A 27,252-nucleotide genomic window follows, 5' to 3' on the forward strand; every position below is an offset into this window, starting at 1 on the left:
TGATGTCGGAGCCGGAGAGGCCGCTCTCAGTTTTACTAAATAAAAGTTTGTTTCCGGAGAATTCTGTGTGTGACTCGAGGCGATCCAATCCTCCTGAGCTCGGGATCGATGCCGGGCCTGGAATAAGTACTAGTGTATTAGCAGAGTCTTACATCTTAGCACGGCTGAGGGTTTGGACACAAGACATGCAGAGAATTACTTGACTACTTAGTTCCCATGAGTGGACCGGGCACCAGGCGACTACAACATGAACATGAGATCAGGACGTTGCAAATACTTAGACTGTCTACAAGAAACCTGTGTAATGTGATAGTAACCAGCTGGAGGAGACACGAGGAACTCTGCAGAGAGCGGGGATCAGCCAGACAGGACACTCCCTAGGCTCCTCCTACCAGGAGCGTAACTTCAGGGGGTGCAGAGGGTGCAATCGCTCAGGGGCCCAGGAGCCTCAGGGGGCCCATAAGCACTGGCATCAGTATTGAGATTGCAGCTTCCATCTGACCCATAAACCAAGGAGACCACAGATTACCCCGACCACACTAAGGGCATTAAACTCCATCGCACCCGGATCCATCACCATCAAGAATTCGCTGTAGGGATGAGGTAGGGGCCCCGGACAAAAGACTGCACCGGGGCCCACAAGACTTTAGTTACACCACTGCTTCCTGATACCAGTATCAGGACATTATATAGGACATCCTCGTAGATTTCACACCTTTGTTTTCAACCAGTACAATAATAATACAATAATACATATACAATAAAGTATCGCACATATACAACAGTGTAACATCTACTACATACAACATAGTACCATACACATTACACGCAGTGAGTTACACGACATATAGAACTCTACAACAAGACATTCTAGTGTTCATATTACATGATACATGTGATCCTGCACCTCACATACAGTATTGTACATAGAACACACAATATCATGCACATAATACACAATATCGTGTAACTTATAGTCAGAAACATCGGACACAGTATCTTGCACTTAATATAGACTGTCATGGACGTTATATACGGTGCATTATTATATGTATGACATTCAGGGTCACAAATGTAACACACAACATATAGAATATAGAACACCCAGTATTATAAATAGAACATGCATCTCATATAAAGTCCCAATTAGATAACATACAGTATTATACATCTACTATACAGCATCTAATAGAAAGCACAAAGTATCATGTACATGACATACCGTATGCTTGACATGCAGGATCACACTTGTAATACACATAACATATAGTAGTATATATATCTAATACACAGTATCTAATACACAGTGTACTCTATTACATATGAGATACAGTATCTATAATACATGACATACAGAATTACACATTATACATTACGCATCGGGGCAGATAAACTTATGTAAACGTTGCAGGATTCTGCTATGATGTTCACTCTCGAGATGTCATTGTCTTAGTATTTGAGACACGTTCTAACGTTTTCTGTAACGTAGCCAATGAGTGGGCGGGGTGTAATGTGTGATATTTTGCATTTAATGAAAGCAGTGTAAAGTGTCCATAAGCATCAGACACTGTGATAAACCTGGTGTAGTATAAGACTGTCTGTGTGTACTAAGTATTAGTCTGTCTCTGTACACACAATAAGATACATTACCCATAACTATATACATTACATATGATATAATAGACATAACATACAGTATAATCTGCATTATATACACAATATATACATATTACATACTGGGTCATATACATCATACACAAAACATAACGTACAGATATAGGAAACTTAAACTTGCCGCAGCATACACATGTGAGAAGCAGGGGTTAATGATTTGTATGACCGTAACACGGCTGCTTGTAATACATACAAGTATATAGTATACAGTATTAGTCACGGAGAAGGTCACATCCCCCCCCCCCCCCCAAATATCCCTATGACAACCCGATACAACATCACAGGAGCTGCGGATAGCGCCGAGCGCCAGGAAGACGGGAACAAAGATATTATATAAGCTTTCCTGAGACGCCACCAAAAAATAATAATAGTAAACATACTAATAATAATACAGTCCGTGTCTAAAGCCCGAGGCGGACTGATATAGAGAGAGTGTGAATGGGGGCCACGGACCCTCACAAGACAGGACTGATACTGCAGCCCTGTAGTGGGGGAGGGGAATTAGGAATGGGGGACCCTTATATCATATGACTGTCATTAACCGCTCCGCTTATTATGATACAATGTATCACTTATTACCATACACCGAAGATACACATGTATATAGTGACAGCCTGCTGCAGTATACAATATATACAGTATATATATATATACACAATACAGGGAGCTGTCAGTAATCCTGTGTGCACATGGTAAGCAGGACTGTCAATCACCCTACCGGCGTATCTGTAAGGGTCACAGTGGTCGCAGCTGCAACTGGGCCCAGAGCCCGGGGTCAGTCTGTCTGTCTATCTATCTATCTATCTATCTATCTATCTATCTATCATCTATCTATCTATCTATCTATCTATCTATCTCCTATCTATCTATCTATCTATCTATCTATCTATCTATCTATCTATCTATCTATCATCTATCTATCTATCTCCTATCTATCTATCTATCTATCTATCTCCTATCTATCTATCTCCTATCTATCTATCTATCTATCTATCTATCTATCTATCTATCTATCTATCTATCTATCTCCTATCTATCTATCTATCTCCTATCTATCTATCTATCTATCTATCTATCTATCTATCTCCTATCTATCTCCTATCTATCTATCTATCTATCTATCTATCTATCTATCTATCTATCTATCTATCTATCTCCTATCTATCTATCTATCTATCTCCTATCTATCTATCTCCTATCTATCTATCTCCTATCTATCTATCTATCTATCTATCTATCTATCTATCTATCTATCTATCTCCTATCTATCTATCTATCTATCTATCTATCTATCTCCTATCTATCTATCTATCTATCTATCTATCTATCTATCTCCTATCTATCTATCTATCTATCTATCTATCTATCTCCTATCTATCTATCTATCTATCTATCTATCTATCTATCTATCTATCTCCTATCTATCTATCTATCTATCTATCTATCTATCTATCATCTATCTATCTATCTATCTATCTATCTATCTATCTCCTATCTATCTATCTATCTATCTATCTATCGATCTCCTATCTATCTATCTATCTATCTATCTATCTCCTATCTATCTATCTATCTATCTATCTATCTATCTATCTATCTATCTCCTATCTATCTATCTATCTATCTATCTATCTATCATCTATCTATCTATCTATCTATCTATCGATCTCCTATCTATCTATCTATCTATCTATCTCCTATCTATCTATCTATCTATCTATCTATCTATCTATCTATCTATCTATCTATCTCCTATCTATCTATCTATCTATCTATCTCCTATCTATCTATCTATCTATCTATCTCCTATCTATCTATCTATCTATCTATCTATCTATCTATCTCCTATCTATCTATCTATCTATCTATCTATCTCCTATCTATCTATCTATCTATCTCCTATCTATCTATCTATCTATCTATCTATCTATCTATCTATCTATCTATCTATCTACAATGCCCCTGAGATGTGAAGGGGCCTTCTCCAAACTGCCACCAAGAGATCTCTCCCCCTCCCCCACAGGTGTTCTATGGGATTCAGGGCTGGACTCATTGCTGCCACTTTACAAGTCTCCAGGGCTTTCTCTCACCACCATTTTCTAGTGCTGACCTGAAGTGTGTTTTGGGTCCTTGTCCTGCTGGAAGAGCCCTGACCTCTGAGGGAGACCCCGCTTTCTCACACTGGGCCCTACATGATGCTGCACAATGTGTTGGTCGTCTTCAGACTTCATAATGCCATGCACACGGTCAAGCAGTCCAGTGCCAGAGGCAGCAAAGCAACCCCAAACCATCAGGGACCTCCGCCATGTCTGACTGTAGGGGGCGTCTTCTTCTCTTTTTCCTGTAATCTCTATGTTGAGGCCTTTTCCTACTTTTGTCTCCTCTGACCAGAGAACATTCTTCCAGAACGGTTTTGGCTTTCTCAGGTAAGTTTTGGCAAACTCCAGCCTGGCTTCTGTCTGTGGGTAAGAAGTGGGGTCTTCCTGGGTCTCCTACCATACAGTCCCTTCTCATTCAGACGCTGACGCTGGATAGTACGGGGTGACACTGTTGTACCCTCGGACTGCAGGGCAGCTTGGACTTGTTTGGATGTTAGTCGAGGTTCTTTATCCGCCATCCGCACAATCTTGCGGTAAAATCTCTGGTCAATGTTTCTTTTGCGTCCACATCTAGGGAGGTTAGCCACAGGGCCATGGGCTTTACACTTCTTGATGACACTGTGCACGGTAGACACAGGAACATTCAGGGCTTTGGAGATGGACTTGTAGCCTTGAGATTGCTCATGCTTCCTCACAATTTTGCTTCTCAAGTCCTCAGACAGTTCTTTGGTCTTCTTTCTTTTCTCCATGTTCAATGTGGTCACACAAGGACACAGGACAGAGGTGGAGTCAACTTTAATCCATTTCAACTGGCTGCAAGTGTGATTTAGTTATTGCCACCACCTGTTAGGTGCCTCAGGTAAGTAACAGGTGCTGTTAATTACACAAATTAGAGAAGCATCACATGATTATTCAAACAGTGCCAATACTTTTATCCACCCCCTCCTCTCCTATCCATCTATCTATCTATCTATCTATCTATCTATCTATCTATCTATCTATCCCTATACCAGGAGTTTCCATAGAAATGAACTGAATTCCTTTATATTAATGGAAACATCATTGCGATTAGGAGATGAATTTTCCACCTCTGTAACTTTAATAGGATCAGGTTATCTGTAATGATACATAATGGGACCCACCATCAAAGTCATCCTACAAATTGACATCCTGGATATAGATGTGCATGGCTTAGTATTATGTGTCAAGTAGTAATTGTAATTTTTTGTTGCATTTCTTTATTGGAATATATTCTCATATGATAGAGGGGGAGAAGTTCAGCTCTGTATTACCCCGCCCACACAGGATGACTGAGAGTGAGAGTCCGGATTACCCCGCCCACACAGGATGACTGACAGTGAGAGTCCGGATTACCCCGCCCACACAGGATGACTGACAGTGAGAGTCCTGATTACCCCGCCCACACAGGATGACTGACAGTGAGAGTCCGGATTACCCCGCCCACACAGGATGACTGACAGTGAGAGCCCTGATTACCCCGCCCACACAGGATGACTGACAGTGAGAGCCCTGATTACCCCGCCCACACAGGATGACTGACAGTGAGAGCCCTGATTACCCCGCCCACACAGGATGACTGACAGTGAGAGTACTGATTACCCCGCCCACACAGGATGACTGACAGTGAGAGTCCTGATTACCCCGCCCACACAGGATGACTGACAGTGAGAGTCCTGATTACCCCGCCCACACAGGATGACTGACAGTGAGAGTCCTGATTACTCCGCCCACACAGGATGACTGACAGTGAGAGTCCTGATTACCCCGCCCACACAGGATGATTGACAGTGAGACTCCTGATTACTCAGCCCACACAGGATGACTGACAGTGAGAGTCCTGATTACCCCGCCCACACAGGATGACTGACAGTGAGAGTCCTGATTACTCCGCCCACACAGGATGACTGACAGTGAGAGTCCTGATTACCCCGCCCACACAGGATGACTGACAGTGAGAGTCCTGATTACTCCGCCCACACATGATGACTGACAGTGAGAGTCCTGATTACCCCGCACACAGGATGACTGACAGTGAGAGTTCTGATTACCTCGCCCACACAGGATGACTGACGGTGAGAGTCCTGATTACCCCGCCCACACAGGATGACTGACAGTGAGAGCCCTGATTACCCCGCCCACACAAGATGACTGACAGTGAGAGTCCTGATTACTCCGCCCACACAGGATGACTGACAGTGAGAGTCCTGATTACCCCGCCCACACAGGATGACTGACAGTGAGAGTCCTGATTACTCCGCCCACACAGGATGACTGACAGTGAGAGCCCTGATTACCCCGCCCACACAGGATGACTGACAGTGAGAGCCCTGATTACCCCGCCCACACAGGATGACTGACAGTGAGAGCCCTGATTACCCCGCCCACACAGGATGACTGACAGTGAGAGCCCTGATTACCCCGCCCACACAGGATGACTGACAGTGAGAGCCCTGATTACCCCGCCCACACAGGATGACTGACAGTGAGAGTACTGATTACCCCGCCCACACAGGATGACTGACAGTGAGAGTCCTGATTACCCCGCCCACACAGGATGACTGACAGTGAGAGTCCTGATTACCCCGCCCACACAGGATGACTGACAGTGAGAGTCCTGATTACTCCGCCCACACAGGATGACTGACAGTGAGAGTCCTGATTACCCCGCCCACACAGGATGATTGACAGTGAGACTCCTGATTACTCCGCCCACACAGGATGACTGACAGTGAGAGTCCTGATTACCCCGCCCACACAGGATGACTGACAGTGAGAGTCCTGATTACCCCGCCCACACAGGATGACTGACAGTGAGAGTCCTGATTACTCCGCCCACACAGGATGACTGACAGTGAGAGTCCTGATTACCCCGCCCACACAGGATGACTGACAGTGAGAGCCCTGATTACCCCGCCCACACAGGATGACTGACAGTGAAAGCCCTGATTACCCCACCCACACAGGATGACTGACAGTGAGAGTCCTGATTACCCCGCCCACACAGGATGACTGACAGTGAGAGTCCTGATTACCCCGCCCACACAGGATGACTGACAGTGAGAGTCCTGATTACCCCGCCCACACAGGATGACTGACAGTGAGAGTCCTGATTACCCCGCCCACACAGGATGACTGACAGTGAGAGTCCAGATTACCCCGCCCACACAGGATGACTGACAGTGAGAGTCCAGATTACCCCGCCCACACAGGATGACTGACAGTGAGAGCCCTGATTACCCCGCCCACACAGAGGCTGAAAAGCTCAGCTTAGACCCTCTTAGTCCCTCTTTGAGTCCTCTTATAGTCAGGATGTATACCTGAATTGTGGTAGATCAAGGGGGTCACTCATGTAACCTTTGCACTGTGCCCACCAATATGTTAAAGCGGCCCTACATAACCATAACATACGTATAGGACAACATTAGCCTGACGGACCGCCCCTTTAATTGTGCTCTATTGTCAGATCACCTTGCAGGAGCCAGACAGATCCATTCACTACAGACGCAACGGGAACACTTTATGTCGTCCAAGTTTTTACAGAACTTTTTTGAATACATTTCAATATTTTTGGATGGGAAGGAGATTTATAGTGGAACATCTCTGGAGTGATGTGATCCGAGCGCCCGCACCAGAGGCAGGCGCCGGCTAATGGAATCCATCTGGTGACTCGCTGATGATTGAATGTCACAATCCCTTTTTACCAGTGACAATTTCAGCCTCGCTATTTGCACCGTGAATAAAATCGCCTCATTAAGATGCCGGCGCGGTAATGATAATTAGACAAATTGGAAATAGATACATTAGCATCGCGAAAGGAAGTAGCACAACGCAAGGAGCCGCGCAAATGCATCAGCCAGAAAAACGGATGTGCTGAGATCTCTACCCCCGCCATATACATACTGGAAGAGACGAGTATACAATGTATCACATACCGTACAATATACAGCGAAACTGCAACAGTGTCTCATTGTGATTGTCAGGTCGATGTTTTTGTTACATTTTTGTTTTGTATTTTCCCTTTTGTGTTATAAAACAATGAGCAAAAATGTCCAAGAGCACAAAAGATGGGCCCGGGGGGTTATTGGGTAGGAGGGGTTTGTTTTTTTAAATTAAAACTAAAGAACCAGTAATTTGTTTTTCTGATTGTAGATTTTTTTTTTTATTCTATTTTTTATACCTGATTCTGGAGCGGCCATCTTCCCTGAGATTCTCCTCTGCTCTGTTACCAGCATTCAGTGATCTACTTTACAGCATGTTCTCTGTCATAGATATTAGACAGCAATGGGCTGGAGGTTCTATCCCCCGATACGCTGTGACATCATGTATTGTAACTAGTGATTCAATGATGGTTCAGTTGTGTTATCTATAGAGGTGTTATCTTCTATTAAAATTGTGTTTGTGTTGTACATGAATTGTCAGTCTTAGCGGCCAGAGTGATATTTGCAGGATAGAGAAATTTAGATAATACACACAGTGATGTCACAGTACAGGGATAATACACACAGTGATGTCACAGTACAGAGATAATACACACAGTGATGTCACAGTACAGGGATAATACACACAGTGATGTCACAGTACAGGGATAATACACACAGTGATGTCGCAGTACAGGGATAATACACACAGTGATGTCACAGTACAGGATAATACACACAGTGATGTCACAGTACAGAGATAATACACACAGTGATGTCACAGTACAGGGATAATACACACAGTGATGTCACAGTACAGGATAATACACACAGTGATGTCACAGTACAGGATAATACACACAGTGATGTCACAGTACAGGATAATACACACAGTGATGTCACAGTACAGGATAATACACACAGTGATGTCACAGTACAGAGATAATACACACAGTGATGTCACAGTACAGGATAATACACACAGTGATGTCACAGTACAGAGATAATACACACAGTGATGTCACAGTACAGGATAATACACACAGTGATGTCACAGTACAGAGATAATACACACAGTGATGTCACAGTACAGGATAATACACACAGTGATGTCACAGTACAGAGATAATACACACAGTGATGTCACAGTACAGGATAATACACACAGTGATGTCACAGTACAGAGATAATACACACAGTGATGTCACAGTACAGAGATAATACACACAGTGATGTCACAGTACAGGATAATACACACAGTGATGTCACAGTACAGGATAATACACACAGTGATGTCACAGTACAGAGATAATACACACAGTGATGTCACAGTACAGAGATAATACACACAGTGATGTCACAGTACAGAGATAATACACACAGTGATGTCACAGTACAGGGATAATACACACAGTGATGTCATAGTACAAGATAATACACACAGTGATGTCAAAGTAAAGGATAATACACACAGTGATGTCACAGTACAGGGATAATACACACAGTGATGTCACAGTACAGAGATAATACACACAGTGATGTCATAGTACAAGATAATACACACAGTGATGTCACAGTACAGGGATAATACACACAGTGATGTCACAGTACAGGATAATACACACAGTGATGTCACAGTACAGGGATAATACACACAGTGATGTCACAGTACAGGGATAATACACACAGTGATGTCACAGTACAGAGATAATACACACAGTGATGTCACAGTACAGAGATAATACACACAGTGATGTCACAGTACAGAGATGATACACACAGTGATGTCACAGTACAGGGATAATACACACAGTGATGTCACAGTACAGGGATAATACACACAGTGATGTCACAGTACAGGGATAATACACACAGTGATGTCACAGTACAGAGATAATACACACAGTGATGTCACAGTACAGGGATAATACACACAGTGATGTCACAGTACAGGATAATACACACAGTGATGTCACAGTACAGGATAATACACACAATGATGTCACAGTACAGAGATAATACACACAGTGATGTCACAGTACAGGATAATACACACAGTGATGTCACAGTACAGGGATAATACACACAGTGATGTCACAGTACAGGATAATACACACAGTGATGTCACAGTACATGATAATACACACAGTGATGTCACAGTACAGAGATAATACACACAGTGATGTCACAGTACAGGATAATACACACAGTGATGTCACAGTACAGAGATAATACACACAGTGATGTCACAGTACAGGATAATACACACAGTGATGTCACAGTACAGAGATAATACACACAGTGATGTCACAGTACAGGATAATACACACAGTGATGTCACAGTACAGGATAATACACACAGTGATGTCACAGTACAGATTAATACAGTGATGTCACAGTACAGAGATAATACACACAGTGATGTCACAGTACAGAGATAATACACACAGTGATGTCACAGTACAGGATAATACACACAGTGATGTCACAGTACAGAGATAATACACACAGTGATGTCACAGTACAGGATAATACACACAGTGATGTCACAGTACAGAGATAATACACACAGTGATGTCACAGTACAGGATAATACACACAGTGATGTCACAGTACAGGGATAATACACACAGTGATGTCACAGTACAGAGATAATACACACAGTGATGTCACAGTACAGGGATAATACACACAGTGATGTCACAGTACAGAGATAATACACACAGTGATGTCACAGCACAGAGATAATACACACAGTGATGTCACAGTTCAGAGATAATACACACAGTGATGTCACAGTACAGAGATAATACACACAGTGATGTCACAGTACAGAGATAATACACACAGTGATGTCACAGTACAGGATAATACACACAGTGATGTCACAGTACAGAGATAATACACACAGTGATGTCACAGTACAGGATAATACACACAGTGATGTCACAGTACAGAGATAATACACACAGTGATGTCACAGTACAGGATAATACACACAGTGATGTCACAGTACAGAGATAATACACACAGTGATGTCACAGTACAGAGATAATACACACAGTGATGTCACAGTACAGGATAATACACACAGTGATGTCACAGTACAGGATAATACACACAGTGATGTCACAGTACAGAGATAATACACACAGTGATGTCACAGTACAGAGATAATACACACAGTGATGTCACAGTACAGGATAATACACACAGTGATGTCAAAGTAAAGGATAATACACACAGTGATGTCACAGTACAGGGATAATACACACAGTGATGTCACAGTACAGAGATAATACACACAGTGATGTCATAGTACAAGATAATACACACAGTGATGTCACAGTACAGGGATAATACACACAGTGATGTCACAGTACAGGATAATACACACAGTGATGTCACAGTACAGGGATAATACACACAGTGATGTCACAGTACAGGGATAATACACACAGTGATGTCACAGTACAGAGATAATGCACACAGTGATGTCACAGTACAGAGATAATACACACAGTGATGTCACAGTACAGAGATAATACACACAGTGATGTCACAGTACAGGGATAATACACACAGTGATGTCACAGTACAGGGATAATACACACAGTGATGTCACAGTACAGGGATAATACACACAGTGATGTCACAGTACAGAGATAATACACACAGTGATGTCACAGTACAGGGATAATACACACAGTGATGTCACAGTACAGGATAATACACACAGTGATGTCACAGTACAGGATAATACACACAATGATGTCACAGTACAGAGATAATACACACAGTGATGTCACAGTACAGGATAATACACACAGTGATGTCACAGTACAGGGATAATACACACAGTGATGTCACAGTACAGGATAATACACACAGTGATGTCACAGTACAGAGATAATACACACAGTGATGTCACAGTACAGGATAATACACACAGTGATGTCACAGTACAGAGATAATACACACAGTGATGTCACAGTACAGGATAATACACACAGTGATGTCACAGTACAGGATAATACACACAGTGATGTCACAGTACAGATTAATACAGTGATGTCACAGTACAGAGATAATACACACAGTGATGTCACAGTACAGAGATAATACACACAGTGATGTCACAGTACAGGATAATACACACAGTGATGTCACAGTACAGAGATAATACACACAGTGATGTCACAGTACAGGATAATACACACAGTGATGTCACAGTACAGAGATAATACACACAGTGATGTCACAGTACAGGATAATACACACAGTGATGTCACAGTACAGGGATAATACACACAGTGATGTCACAGTACAGAGATAATACACACAGTGATGTCACAGTACAGGGATAATACACACAGTGATGTCACAGTACAGAGATAATACACACAGTGATGTCACAGCACAGAGATAATACACACAGTGATGTCACAGTTCAGAGATAATACACACAGTGATGTCACAGTACAGAGATAATACACACAGTGATGTCACAGTACAGAGATAATACACACAGTGATGTCACAGTACAGGGATAATACACACAATGATGTCACAGTACAGGATAATACACACAGTGATGTCACAGTACAGGATAATACACACAATGATGTCACAGTACAGAGATAATACACACAGTGATGTCACAGTACAGGGATAATACACACAGTGATGTCACAGTTCAGGATAATACACACAGTGATGTCACAGTACAGAGATAATACACACAGTGATGTCACAGTACAGATTAATACAGTGATGTCACAGTACAGAGATAATACACACAGTGATGTCACAGTACAGAGATAATACACACAGTGATGTCACAGTACAGGATAATACACACAGTGATGTCACAGTACAGGATAATACACACAGTGATGTCACAGTACAGGATAATACACACAGTGATGTCACAGTACAGAGATAATACACACAGTGATGTCACAGTACAGGATAATACACACAGTGATGTCACAGTACAGGATAATACACACAGTGATGTCACAGTACAGGGATAATACACACAGTGATGTCACAGTACAGAGATAATACACACAGTGATGTCACAGTACAGGGATAATACACACAGTGATGTCACAGTACAGGATAATACACACAGTGATGTCACAGTACAGGATAATACACACAGTGATGTCACAGTACAGGATAATACACACAGTGATGTCACAGTACAGGATAATACACACAGTGATGTCACAGTACAGAGATAATACACACAGTGATGTCACAGTACAGGATAATACACACAGTGATGTCACAGTACAGGATAATACACACAGTGATGTCACAGTACAGGATAATACACACAGTGATGTCACAGTACAGAGATAATACACACAGTGATGTCACAGTACAGGATAATACACACAGTGATGTCACAGTACAGGATAATACACACAGTGATGTCACAGTACAGAGATAATACACACAGTGATGTCACAGTACAGGATAATACACACAGTGATGTCACAGTACAGAGATAATACACACAGTGATGTCACAGTACAGATTAATACAGTGATGTCACAGTACAGAGATAATACACACAGTGATGTCACAGTACAGAGATAATACACACAGTGATGTCACAGTACAGGATAATACACACAGTGATGTCACAGTACAGAGATAATACACACAGTGATGTCACAGTACAGAGATAATACACACAGTGATGTCACAGTGATAGATATGAAATGCATGACTATATAGAGGTATATACATGAATATATCCGTGTCCTCCTCTGTGGCCGGGGGAGGGGCTGTGTTTGTAGATTCCCCCTTTACCATAGGCTGGACATTATTTACACCTTGCAGTCTTTTTGCTCAGCACAATCTATATATCCCGAGCTGAGAAAAAATTCTCCTGGCTCGTCTCTGAATTTTCCCTTGGGCCGGTTTCAGACACGGGGACGCATGTTAGTATTTTGATTTATGTTCCAGTCTCCCAAAATAAATCGTGCGGCCCCGAGTCGCCACTGTATATTAATGGCCTTGTGGAGGGGCCATCGCGCAGCCTCTGATTTACCAGCTAAGCAGCCTGTTTGCCAACAATACAGACGCAAAGAACTTCTCCTGCCAAATCATTTTTGATATGAGTTTTTGGCCGGGGGAAGAAAAAAATAAATAAATAAATTTAAAAAAAAAATCGGAAAAATGGAAAAAAAAAAGCTTCAAATGTTGCAGATTTCCTTGGATACATTGTAGTAAGTGACTGTTTTCTTTTCTTTCCTCTTTTTTTGGGAAATGACCCACTTTTTAATCTTTTGTCGCTACCTGTCTCCCGACGTGACGGCTAATTAACGGCAGCGTGTAATGGATTGGACGCGCCTGTTCCGGATTTATGATAAAGGGATTGTGAAAAGGTCAGATGCAACTCTGCTATAATTAAACTTTTCATTAATATTTTAAGTGCACGATACCCCGCACATAATGTACAAATTGACCGGCTGCCCCCGTCATCTATTATTTATGGCAAATGCTTCAATATTAATGGTAATTAAAACTTGTCTCTGAAGCCGGCCAGATGGCTTGGAGGAAAAACCGCCGGGGCTGGGAGAGATACCGAAGCAACGTCATGGCCGTCAGGACTCGCTGGCTCTGCTCATCGAGCGCATGGAGTCTTCGGCTCTGATTTCTAGGAGGAGAGAATGTCTAGACGGGTGTAAATCTGCGGTCACACGTCAGCGCGGCGGTGGCTTTGTCACCTCACTGGGACGGGATCCAACAGGACAGACACATGGAAGATCATATTACGATATATAATGCTTGTGCTTGTTGGTTTGGGCTAAACAATGTAAGATATGGAAAAGTCGCACAGATTGAAGTCTGCGGTCATGGAGGTAACAACGGCAGCAATACCCATGTAATACCAACCAACGGTGCTCAGATCATAGCACTGCATAGTACCTGCCTAATACCGTCACATAATGCCCCAATAACATGGCATGCAAGTGTTCAGATAACAACACAAAGTGACCAAGTAACAACGTCATATACTACTCAATAGTCCTTATAATACCCTTATACAGTGTTCAAAAAATTCTAATACACAATTTCTGAACAATATCAACAGTGTATAAATAATACCGCCATCGAGTGCTCATATAATAACAACACCATATAGTACTCATCTATACTATTATACTACATATACAGAGCACAAATAATACCACAATACAGTGTATAAATAATACCACCATCCAGTGCTTACATAGCACTGTATAGTACCCGCCTATGCTATTATACTACACATACAGTGCACAAATAATACCACAATACAGTGTATAAATAATACTGCCATCCAGTGCTCACATAATAACACCATATAGTACCCGCCTATACTATTATACTACACAAACAGAGCACAAATAATACCACAATACAGTGTATAAATAATACTGCCATCCAGTGCTCACATAATAACATTGTATAGTACCCGCCTATGCTATTATACTACACATACAGTGCACAAATAATACCACAATACAGTGTATAAATAATACCACCATCCAGTGCTTATATAGCACTGTATAGTACCTGCCTATGCTATTATACTACACATACAGTGCACAAATAATACCACAATACAGTGTATAAATAATACTGCCATCCAGTGCTCACATAATAACACCATATAGTACACGCCTATACTATTATACTACACATACAGAGCACAAATAATACCACAATACAGTGTATAAATAATACTGCCATCCAGTGCTCACATAATAACACCATATAGTACACGCCTATACTATTATACTACACATACAGAGCACAAATAATACCACAATACAGTGTATAAATAATACTGCCATCCAGTGCTCACATAATAACACTGTATAGTACCCGCCTATGCTATTATACTACACATTCAGTGCACAAATAATACCACAATACAGAGCACAAATAAAAACACTGTATAGTACCTGCCTATATAATTATACTACAAATACAGTGCACAAATAATACCACAATAAAATGCACAAATAATACTACCGTAACGTTGGCACCACCAAAATAGTCAGTGCTTTAGGACTTTCCGCAACTACCACACACTATAATGGCAATAACTATGGCTATACACAGCCCCCCCCCCCTATCAACTGGGTCTTCTGAAAATATTTGCACAGGGGCCACTGCCCACATTATTTCATCCCTTGAGCCCCTGAGGAACCAGAGCCCCATTGCAATTGCCACTCCTGCAACCCAATATCCACACCCATGTATGGAAGCCAGTCCATTGAACACGTCACGCGCCTGCGCTCCACCCAATCATGCCACGCACCTGCTCTCCACCTAATCATGCCACGCGCCTGCTCTCCACCCAATCACGCCACGTGCCTGCTCTCTACCCCATCACGCCACGTGCCTGCTCTCTACCCCATCACGTCATGCGACAGCTCTCCACCCAATCATGCCACGCACCTGCTCTCCACCTAATCATACCACGCGCCTCATCTCCACCCAATCACGCCACGTGCCTGCTCTCCACCCAATCTCATCACGCGCCTGCTCTCCACCCAATCTCATCATGCGCCTGCTCTCCACCCAATCTCGTCATGCGCCTGCTCTCCACCTAATCACGCCACGCACCTGCTCTCCACCCAATCACGCCACGCACCTGCTCTCCACCCAATCACGCCACGTGCCTTCTCTCCACCCAATCACGCCACGCGCCTGCTCTCCACCCAATCTTATGGCCATTACCTCATCAATAAACCATATTTTGTGAAAACAATCTGGTCCGGCCGGTCGTCTACCGAGTTCCGATCAAGGGAACGGATAAACACATTTGAGATGAAACGGCACGGAGCATCAGATATGAATCCTGTAATCTAAGAGCAGAGAAAGCCGTAAAACACTGGAGTTTTATCTCCTCGTCTGAATTTCAGGCTCAACCAGACGCAATAATATAAAATTGTTTGGCTGCCAGTAAAAAAAAAAAAAATCTGCAATGGAAATTTTTTATTTCTTGAAGGCGTCTCTCGCAGTTTCGGTGACTGTCGATGACATTTCTCTCTTTGAAATGTCTTTATTAAAGCTCCTGCTGACCGTAAAATTGTACAAGACCGACAGCGAGACATAATAATTATTCTGGATTCTTTTCTCAGTTCCATCCAGGTATCGCTTATAGTCCACAAGCCCTAGCAAAGCCGGTTAACCCCCTAGGACCTCCACCATAGAAGGTCCACCAACCTAGAGATCCACCACGCGGGGACACCTCTAAGCTTCTCTCTTTGAGATTCCCAATTTCTGCAAATTTGACACAAGCCCAGACCTTGAGAAACTCAAAAGACTAACCTTTCCGATAGACGATGTCATCAAGAGGGACATTCGGAAAGTACAACATGGGACATGAGCCATTTGGGCAAGGAACGGGAAACAAAGCGCCGAACCCTAAGGGGCGTGTAGGGTACGTGAACAAGAACAAGAAAAAAAGATCGAAAACTTTAGACTGAAATGTTGCGCTAGTTACATTAGGACAACTCTGAGTGAGTGATGGGATAGCAACATTGTATTGGCTTGTCTTGGATGACAACCATGAGTTGTGTCTCCATTGATGGCCATGATGGATGGAGAGCAGGAGAGATCGTTCCCGGGAGCACATTAGCCACAGCTGACCATCGGTCTACACCAGCAAACGGATGGCAGAAACCTTCACATTCCTGCCAATGACAAAGGGAACAGCTGTCAAATGAGAGCAGCGCGTTATCATTACCGGGAACCATGCGGCTGTCATGGGATAGAGTTCCTTGCAATACAACATGTTCACTTTACTAACACGGGAAAACAGAAGTCAACAAGGGAGAGGGAGAAAGATGTGAGATGCAGAGGGTGAGGGAGTAGGGATGAGCCATCAGGATCGGGAAAGATCAGATCCCGATTGGTGATCGAGCAAATTTCATGATCGGGCTAGAAATTGATCAAAAATCGGATTTTAAAAACGATCCTGAAATCTCAAGATCGGCTCAATCCTATGAGGGAGGAATTATGAGGAACTTGGGAAGAGGCAACAGAAAGAGACCTCTCCTTGCACAGCAATCCATGCTAGAAAATAGAGATCACATTGAAATGGTGAATTATTGAAGAATAATTGTTAGGGCTTACCAATTGTTAGGATTGGGTCCCGCAGGTTGCTATCATAGTGCACAGCGCCACCTGTGGGCCAGTCTAACCATCCAGCTTTCTTACTGAGCATGCTCAGATGTATTGGAGCTGTTCACAACCTAAGTCCCATTTCTCCCCTACTGAACATGTGCGGTGAGGTCATGGCCACCGCCCCTATTGGGCGGGGACTTCCCTTTAAATAGTGTGAGCCGACGCCCGCCGAGTGCTCACACTTTGTCTAAAATTAACTCAAAGTCCATGGAGTGAATGACAGTAGTCAGGGATAGGCTCCAGTATTCAGGCAGGTTGTCAGACTAGGCCTCTGTGTGGGGTTTCTCTGCTTCAATCTGGGTGCTGTTAGATAGGACCTGTAAGCCCTGAATGGTCAGCTCTACACCAGGGCTAGGAGCCGTAGACGCTGTTCCAGCTTGTAGAGCTGCAGCAGGTATGGTCTCTGAGATAGCTTATGTGTACTGTCTGAGTTCATGTAAGGCTCCCAGCTGTGTGCGGGAGCATGCAAACTCCCCTGGGGGCTCCAAGCTGTGTGCAGGAGAATGTTCTAAACTTCCATGGTGGCCCCTAGCTGTCGCAGGGGTAAGTGTGTGTGTTTGCTGACCTGGGGTGAGTGTTAACCCTTGGCAGCCGTGTGTGTTTCACTTGTACTGGTGCACCTGGCCAGTGAGCTAAACTGGCAGGGTTTTAGTTTCACCTTGTTTACATGGAGTGGCGCACAGTACACACTGTTCACATTGAGTCCACGCTGCAGTGTCTTTGCAGTAGTTCACATTGAGTTCATGCAGCCGCCCACCATAGGGCCTGTGGACCTTGCTGTAGTGTTCTATAGCTAAGCGGTTCTGTAGTTTAAAAAAAAATATTTATATATATACACAGAACCGTAACACCAATATTCCAAAGTGAAAATAGTACCCCTGCCCCAATGGAAGTGAGGGTGCCCTCAGCCATCCTGGATCAAGTGAGACAATCCAACATTTTGGGAGACGGCTCCTGATATCAATTCTATCTCTGTCCTTAGGACACAGATAAAGCTGAATACGATGGTGGAGCGCAGCGCTCTCAGCATCTCGCTCCACCATTCAAGCTGTGGTTGACCTCTGAGCCAGAGATGGCCCTACAGATGGAGCGGGCAGGTAGCTACATAAGAATAAGATTAGGCGGTACCATTTTTTTTCCCATTTTATATGTATTATATATTGTTTATTTTCTATTATCATTGAGGGGGCCATTATATTATATTATATATGGTTCACTAATGGGGAGTGGGGTTGATCCGATCTCGAGATTTCAGGATCAATTTTAAAATCCGATTTCCGATCATTTTCCAGCCGATCCCGATCGTGAAATTTGCTCGATCGCCGATCGGAATCCGATCTTTTCCAATCCCGATCGCTCAACCCTAGTGGGGAGCTTAAGGCATCTCGCTATGTGTTATACATTGAGTGCCACTCTGACTGCGTCCGGGCACAAAGGGACATCGTAGAAATGGGTAACGTCTAAAGGGACAATGGGTAAGATTTGAGGCACGTCGCACAAAATTTGCAACAATGTTCTGTTCTTGACTGCAAATGTAACAACGTTGTGTCCCCTTAGGTGGTGGTGGGTCAGGGGGCCAAATCACATGAAACCCTTGCAATGGGCCCACCCATGTGTTAAAGCAGCCCTGCAAACAGACAATGACACTCTATGACGCCAGCACAATGAGAAATCGGGCTTGTCGTTTATCATTCAGAACATCTCCGCTCCCTGACGGCTTCCCATACCTGGCAGCCAGCCGGAAAATGCTGATTAAGGACATGATATTTTTTCTCAATGTTTTGTGCTGTAGGAGGACTCTCTGTAAATGAGGGTCTACTGGATGAACTCTTTGTAAGCCGGCATTTCGATTTGTACTCAAAGCTCTTAGAGCCGGAGGGTTGAGAAAATGCTTTCCTGAGAAATGGAGGCTTGGGGGGAGGGGGGGAGAAGTCTATCATCTACGTGCAAGGAACATTGTCTGATAGTCGGTGCTTGTGTTTGTGATGGCGGCAGACGGGATAAAGCCCAGGATGGGAATGATGCACGGCTCCTCCGGGCCCACATACATCACGGGGAGACGTTTTCCCTCACACGTTTTGCTGCATGTTTTTATGAACCTGTATCAGTCATTATAATGAAGCATAGACGTTCTTGCAGCATAAAAATGCAAATTTGGAAAAATTTAGAAACTCAATGCCTAAAAGAGACAATAAAACTGGAGAATTGATTGTAAGTCCCAAATCTAACTGGAACGCATCGTTCTCCTTGCGTTTAGAAGGATATCAGCACATTGGATACTCTGCACTTGTTATATCTCTGCTAGATGACCGTAATATCTTCCTGGATGGCCAAGTCCACCACTTCTCCTCTAGTCCATCAGATGCCACCATTCTAGATCAATCCTTCTACTGTCTGTTACACTAACTAGCAAACCAACTAATATAATCTACCTCCATCCAGCATTAGACTAAGGTTGCTTGGATTATGGAGTCCACACTCCGACACTCCCTAGTAAGAAGATTATACACTACTAACCCTAGTCTTCTGCTGGACCATTATTTTGATAGTCTGGGCCCACCAGAGGATCCTCTGGCACTCCGGTGGGACACTCCACCACTGGTTACATTATATCCTTGATGTTTTTCCTTGCAAAGTTCTAGAAACCCAGGACAGATATAAAGGAGTGCCAACCAAGACAGAATCCCAGGAGAAACCTATATTCACCACCGAACCCATCCCTGCCCTAAACCACCAGAAACTGTATAATGATCACTTTCTCTGCTGTAGACCACCATGGACCACCAGGGAAATTATATTTTAGGCGATGTGAAGACAAGTGACACGGTTTCCCATTTTAATAAAAACCATAAAGCAGTGCGAGAACCATCAAACCATTCACAAGAGTCCAATGATTTCCAACATGGCGTACGCACCAATGTAGCTCTGTTCTTCATATCATAAATGATCAAATTTACAATGTAACAATGTTTGCTTACCCTAGAGTGCCAAGGATATACTACTAAACTACTAAGAACTTGGTCCTTTCCCTGTCTGTAACATGATCATCTGGTCTGTTAAATGGATCATATCATCAGGACCAGCACCAAGATAGTCTACAGTCACCAGAACCAGCATATCACCCCAGTCCTGCAGATAGATAGGTTACTGTCACCAGAACCAGCATATCACCCCAGCCCTGCAGATAGATAGGTTACTGTCACCAGACCCAGCATATCACCCCAGTCCTGCAGATAGATAGGTTACTGTCACCAGAACCAGCATATCACCCCAGCCCTGCAGATAGATAGGTTACTCTCACCAGACCCAGCATATCACCCCAGCCCTGCAGATAGATAGGTTACTGACACCAGAACCAGCATATCACCCCAGCCCTGCAGATAGATAGGTTACTGTCACCAGAACCAGTATATCACCCCAGCCCTGCAGATAGATAGGTTACTGTAATCAGAACCAGTATATCACCCCAGCCCTGCAGATAGATAGGTTACTGTCACCAGAACCAGCATATCACCCCAGTCCTGCAGATAGATAGGTTAGTGTCACCAGAACCAGCATATCACCCCAGCCCTGCAGATAGATAGGTTAGTGTCACCAGAACCAGCATATCACCCCAGCCCTGCAGATAGATAGGTTATAGTCACCAGAACCAGTATATCACCCCAGCCCTGCAGATAGATAGGTTAGTGTCACCAGAACCAGCATATCACCCCAGCCCTGCAGATAGATAGGTTAGTGTCACCAGAACCAGCATATCACCCCAGCCCTGCAGATAGATAGGTTACTGTCACCAGAACCAGTATATCACCCCAGCCCTGCAGATAGATAGGTTACTGTCACCAGAACCAGCATATCACCCCAGCCCTGCAGATAGATAGGTTACTGTAATCAGAACCAGTATATCCCCCCAGCCCTGCAGATAGATAGGTTACTGTCACCAGAACACAATATCTTGTACATAAGACTCCTCGGGGGTGTAACCTCCCTGAGAAAGAGGCACTTGTAGATTTCTACTGAAGAATAGTATACACCATTATTAATCAGGCAATGTGCGGGATTGTGAGATCAGGTTGGGGAAGCCATTAAAAAAATACTGTAAAGGACTAAGCGGGGGCATAACAATAATCCCTGATGCGGCAACATGAAATATCATACAAAGGAAACAATGCAGCGGAACAGCCATTCCTATATCACTCTAAAACATCAAAATTTTTGCAAAAGCAGATGACCGCGGTGCTTTTTATACTCACGTCATTATTTGATTTTCTATTCCTGGTTCCACCAATGCCCCATCGACAAATAAGGGAGCAGATGTAAAGCCGTACTTACTCCACGACCGTCCCTCATCAAAGCTGAGCCTGGGGACAAAATAAATACGGGTTCTTTTAGAAGTTCCTCCCTTTAATGTTCTCCTACAGAGGTTTCAGCTGAGCCGGAGGTTTTGGGCTCCACCGGTATCAGAAGGCGATCATTATCAGAGTGTTATAGAGAACCTGGCCGGCGCCATCCCGGTAATAACCACCGCTGCTATCATTCGCTTTGTACTCCACGTCTATTTTTTTTGTTGTTAGTCCCTTAGATTTTCTGCAACAAATCAAAGCTCCATGGACCCATAAAAGCTTATTGATTCTTAAATTACAACTTTTCAGAGCTCGGCTTTTTAGGAACTGGACATTTTAGCATTCGCTTTAATTGATGCCTTAGCGGGATGCGTGAAGGGAAGATTGTAGAAGTGTCGATGGCGTCAGATTTGGTGATTGAAAAGAAGTTTTGTTTCAGACCTGGAACCCATTTTGTGTTGTGAATGTTGCAAATAATAAGGCTTCTTGGAATTAGACAAAAACAGAGACAAAAAGGGATACTTGTATTTATAGCACCAAGTTGTATGGCGCTATAATATGGTGCCCGTAGAAGTCTAGGCACCTATATTGTACCCCCATACAGGGACATAGCTCTAGGGGGTGTAGAGGCAGCAATTACTACCATCTATATAGGAGGTCACCAATATTTTAGATAGCCCATAGATTGTGGGGCTCCATTAAAGAGCTAGTCCCAGGAGATACAGTAACATATAGAGTTCTATTCCGTTGTCCATCAATATCAGATTGATGAGGGTCCAATAACTAATCCCCCCCCACTCTCTCCAACTGACCTCATGCTATGGCTGCCCAATCTGCCCAGTGTATGGAGGGCGAAGTGCAGTGGCCATGATGGGTAACAAAGCTGCATGACTACTACACAGTGTACAGAGCTTGGTGCTACCTTCTCCATATACTGTGCAGACCAAGTGGAAACAGCAGCTGGCCAATGTTGGACTCCTACCGGCATGATATTGATAACCAATCGAAAGGGCTCTTATTGGAAAACCCCTTTAAAGGAATTTTCCCACCCACTTTTATGTGCCAGCTCGGTTTTATGTAGACCCCGCACATCCATACAATACATGGACGACCCTTCACTAGGGTTGAGCGATCGGGATTGGAAAAGATCGGATTCTGATCGGCGATAGAGTAAATTTCACGATCACAACCGGAATCCCGATCAAAGCATAAAAGTTCCGGTGACCTCGTATTTTGAAACAATGTAACAAATAAGGATGTAAATCAGAATTCTTCTTCTTACCACAGCTGGCGTACCGGCAGAGACGTGTGCTTCATCGCCACCAAGGCTCCGCCCCAGTCTAAAAACCAAATATTGTATTCTTCTTCAAAGATCTGGAAACGGGAAAGCAAAAAGTAAAAATACCATACTTCATCATCGTCATCATCATCTTCTATCGCTATGCCCCGACCTATGATATAATGTCAGGTGTCAGATTCTCTATGCGCAGGCTTTATTAGGAGGGATTGTATTGATCTCCGCGTGTTTGCTATAAACGGCTGCAGATAAATAAGTGATCAAGTTGTCAAGTGCAATAAATATTCCATTTTATATGAAGGATTTATAGGCGGCACTTTAAGATTTTAATTTCCACCCTAATATATAGTATATTGGCAGATTTCAATATTAGATTGTCCTTCAGGCAGTTTATAGGACGCTGATGATGCCCCCCCCCCCATATATTTAAAGGGGAAGTCTCTGATCATTGGATTTTCATATGCGCAGGATAGCTGGTGGATGGTAATAGTGCGGGGAGATGAAGCAGAGCTTGTATTCCTCTTTCCAAAGGATAGACCAATGTACCATGAATGCAAGAACTTTCTATGATCTAGGACTTATCAGAAACCCAGCCATGATGTCCTTATTGTGGTCAGGTTATCTTCTCATACATGTAGTGTCCTCCTGATAACCAGCCATGATGTCCTTATTGTGGTCAGGTTATCTTCTCATACATGTAGTGTCCTCCTGATAACCAGCCATGATGTCCTTATTGTGGTCGGGTTATCTTCTCATACATGTAGTGTCCTCCTGATAACCAGCCATGATGTCCTTATTGTGGTCGGGTTATCTTCTCATACATGAAGTGTCCTCCTGATAACCAGCCATAATGTCCTTATTGTGGTCAGGTTGTCTTCTCATACATGTAGTGTCCTCCTGATAACCAGCCATGATGTCCTTATTGTGGTCAGGTTATCTTCTCATACATGTAGTGTCCTCTCCTGATAACCAGCCATGATGTCCTAATTGTGGTCAGGTTATCTTCTCATACATGTAGTGTCCTCCTGATAACCAGCCATGATGTCCTTATTGTGGTCGGGTTATCTTCTCATACATGTACTGTCCTCCTGATAACCAGCCATGATGTCCTTATTGTGGTCAGGTTATCTTCTCATACATGTAGTGTCCTCCTGATAACCAGCCATGATGTCCTTATTGTGGTCAGGTTATCTTCTCATACATGTAGTATTCCCTCCTGATAACCAGCCATGATGTCCTTATTGTGGTCAGGTTATCTTCTCATACATGTAGTGTCCTCCTGATAACCAGCCATGATGTCCTTATTGTGGTCAGGTTATCTTCTCATACATGTAGTATTCCCTCCTGATAACCAGCCATGATGTCCTTATTGTGGTCAGGTTATCTTCTCATACATGTAGTGTCCTCCTGATAACCAGCCATGATGTCCTTATTGTGGTCGGGTTATCTTCTCATACATGTAGTGTCCTCCTGATAACCAGCCATGATGTCCTTATTGTGGTGGGGTTATCTTCTCATACATGTAGTGTCCTCCTGATAACCAGCCATGATGTCCTTATTGTGGTCAGGTTATCTTCTCATACATGTAGTGTCCTCCTGATAACCAGCCATGATGTCCTTATTGTGGTCGGGTTATCTTCTCATACATGAAGTGTCCTCCTGATAACCAGCCATAATGTCCTTATTGTGGTCAGGTTGTCTTCTCATACATGTAGTGACCTCCTGATAACCAGCCATGATGTCCTTATTGTGGTCGGGTTATCTTCTCATACATGTACTGTCCTCCTGAGAACCAGCCATGATGTCCTTATTGTGGTCAGGTTATCTTCTCATACATGTAGTGTCCTCCTGATAACCAGCCATGATGTCCTTATTGTGGTCAGGTTATCTTCTCATACATGTAGTATTCCCTCCTGATAACCAGCCATGATGTCCTTATTGTGGTCAGGTTATCTTCTCATACATGTAGTGTCCTCCTGATAACCAGCCATGATGTCCTTATTGTGGTCAGGTTATCTTCTCATACATGTAGTATTCCCTCCTGATAACCAGCCATGATGTCCTTATTGTGGTCAGGTTATCTTCTCATACATGTAGTGTCCTCCTGATAACCAGCCATGATGTCCTTATTGTGGTCGGGTTATCTTCTCATACATGTAGTGTCCTCCTGATAACCAGCCATGATGTCCTTATTGTGGTGGGGTTATCTTCTCATACATGTAGTGTCCTCCTGATAACCAGCCATGATGTCCTTATTGTGGTCAGGTTATCTTCTCATACATGTACTGTCCTCCTGATAACCAGCCATGATGCCCTTATTGTGGTCAGGTTATCTTCTCATACATGTAGTGTCCTCCTGATAACCAGCCATGATGTCCTTATTGTGGTCAGGTTATCTTCTCATACATGTAGCGTCCTCCTGATAACCAGCCATGATGTCCTTATTGTGGTCAGGTTATCTTCTCATACATGTAGTGTCCTCCTGATAACCAGCCATGATGTCCTTATTGTGGTCGGGTTATCTTCTCATACATGTAGTGTCCTCCTGATAACCAGCCATGATGTCCTTATTGTGGTCGGGTTATCTTCTCATACATGTAGTGTCCTCCTGATAACCAGCCGTGATGTCCTTATTGTGGTCAGGTTATCTTCTCATACATGTAGTGTCCTCCTGATAACCAGCCATGATGTCCTTATTGTGGTCGGGTTATCTTCTCATACATGTAGTGTCCTCCTGATAACCAGCCATGATGTCCTTATTGTGGTCGGGTTATCTTCTCATACATCTTCTCCTGACAACTTGTCCTCAATAATGGTTGGGTTACTGACAATAACCAGGCCAGAGAAAGTCCATGAATTATTGGCCATATCCATTGGCAGCCTATCATGATGGTTAGAGTAAATCTTTAGAACTCTTCAAAATTTATAACAATTTGTATTTCCAATTATGTTTCACTTTTAATTGTCTACAAATGTAAATCTAATTCTATGAATGGGGAATCCCTTTGTTCCTCTTCTATAGCTGCTTGTGTTTTATTCTTCCTTCTCTACCTTGTTCTCTATCATTAATGGTTAATACAAGAGGCAGAATATTCTTGAAGTGTAAGACCTATACTGAGATGTCATGTTTTCTGCATTCACTGTAACATTCACTAGGATACAGATATAATTATTCAGTATATGAGATATACACAGTGTGAGGAGATGAAATATAGTCACATACATGTTTCCACGTGTTTCCTCCATCTGATGAGATAAACATATTGGTCTCAGTAGAAGAAAGCTCAGGCCCAACATTACCTGTAAGATATACAAATGGTTACCCAGATATACACCAGACCATGATGCTGTATACACCTACTGTATCTGAGCCCCGGATATCTACACACAACAGGAATAACACCTCAAAGAATAAATGACATCTACAGCTTTGTATCCAAGAAAGAAAAGAGCTGAAGTATAAAAACTGAAGAGGAAGAAGAAACTTGTTGGTATAAGCAGAGGATTTGGATAAAAAGGCTGAATTTTGTTTGACAACACAAGAACAGGAGTCAGAAAATAAGGAAGAGGAAGAGGTAAAGAAAAAAGAAAGACTAAGAAGAGAAGAGGAAGAAAAAAGCAGGAGGAAGAGAAGAGAATAGAAAGAGGAAGAGAAGAGAAAAGAAAGAGGAAGAGAAAAGAAGAGAAGGAGGTGAAGAGAA

At 43.1% G+C, this 27,252-nt stretch overlaps 1 protein-coding gene across 1 annotated transcript in view; it reads right to left on the reverse strand.

Annotated features, from left to right (window-relative positions):
• SORCS3 (sortilin related VPS10 domain containing receptor 3) overlaps positions 1-27,252 on the reverse strand; it is a 329,278-nt gene that overhangs the window by 41,290 nt on the left and 260,736 nt on the right. Inside the window, exons 12-14 of the mRNA XM_075287996.1 lie at positions 26,775-26,851; positions 23,537-23,628; positions 22,165-22,272 (exon numbers count right to left, since the gene is read on the reverse strand). Of these exons, the coding sequence (XP_075144097.1) occupies positions 22,165-22,272; positions 23,537-23,628; positions 26,775-26,851 (277 nt within the window). The remainder of the gene's footprint in view (positions 1-22,164; positions 22,273-23,536; positions 23,629-26,774; positions 26,852-27,252) is intronic.

Source organism: Leptodactylus fuscus, chromosome 10 (assembly GCF_031893055.1).
Source record: "Leptodactylus fuscus isolate aLepFus1 chromosome 10, aLepFus1.hap2, whole genome shotgun sequence".
In the NCBI taxonomy this organism is placed as follows: Eukaryota; Metazoa; Chordata; class Amphibia; order Anura; family Leptodactylidae; genus Leptodactylus; species Leptodactylus fuscus.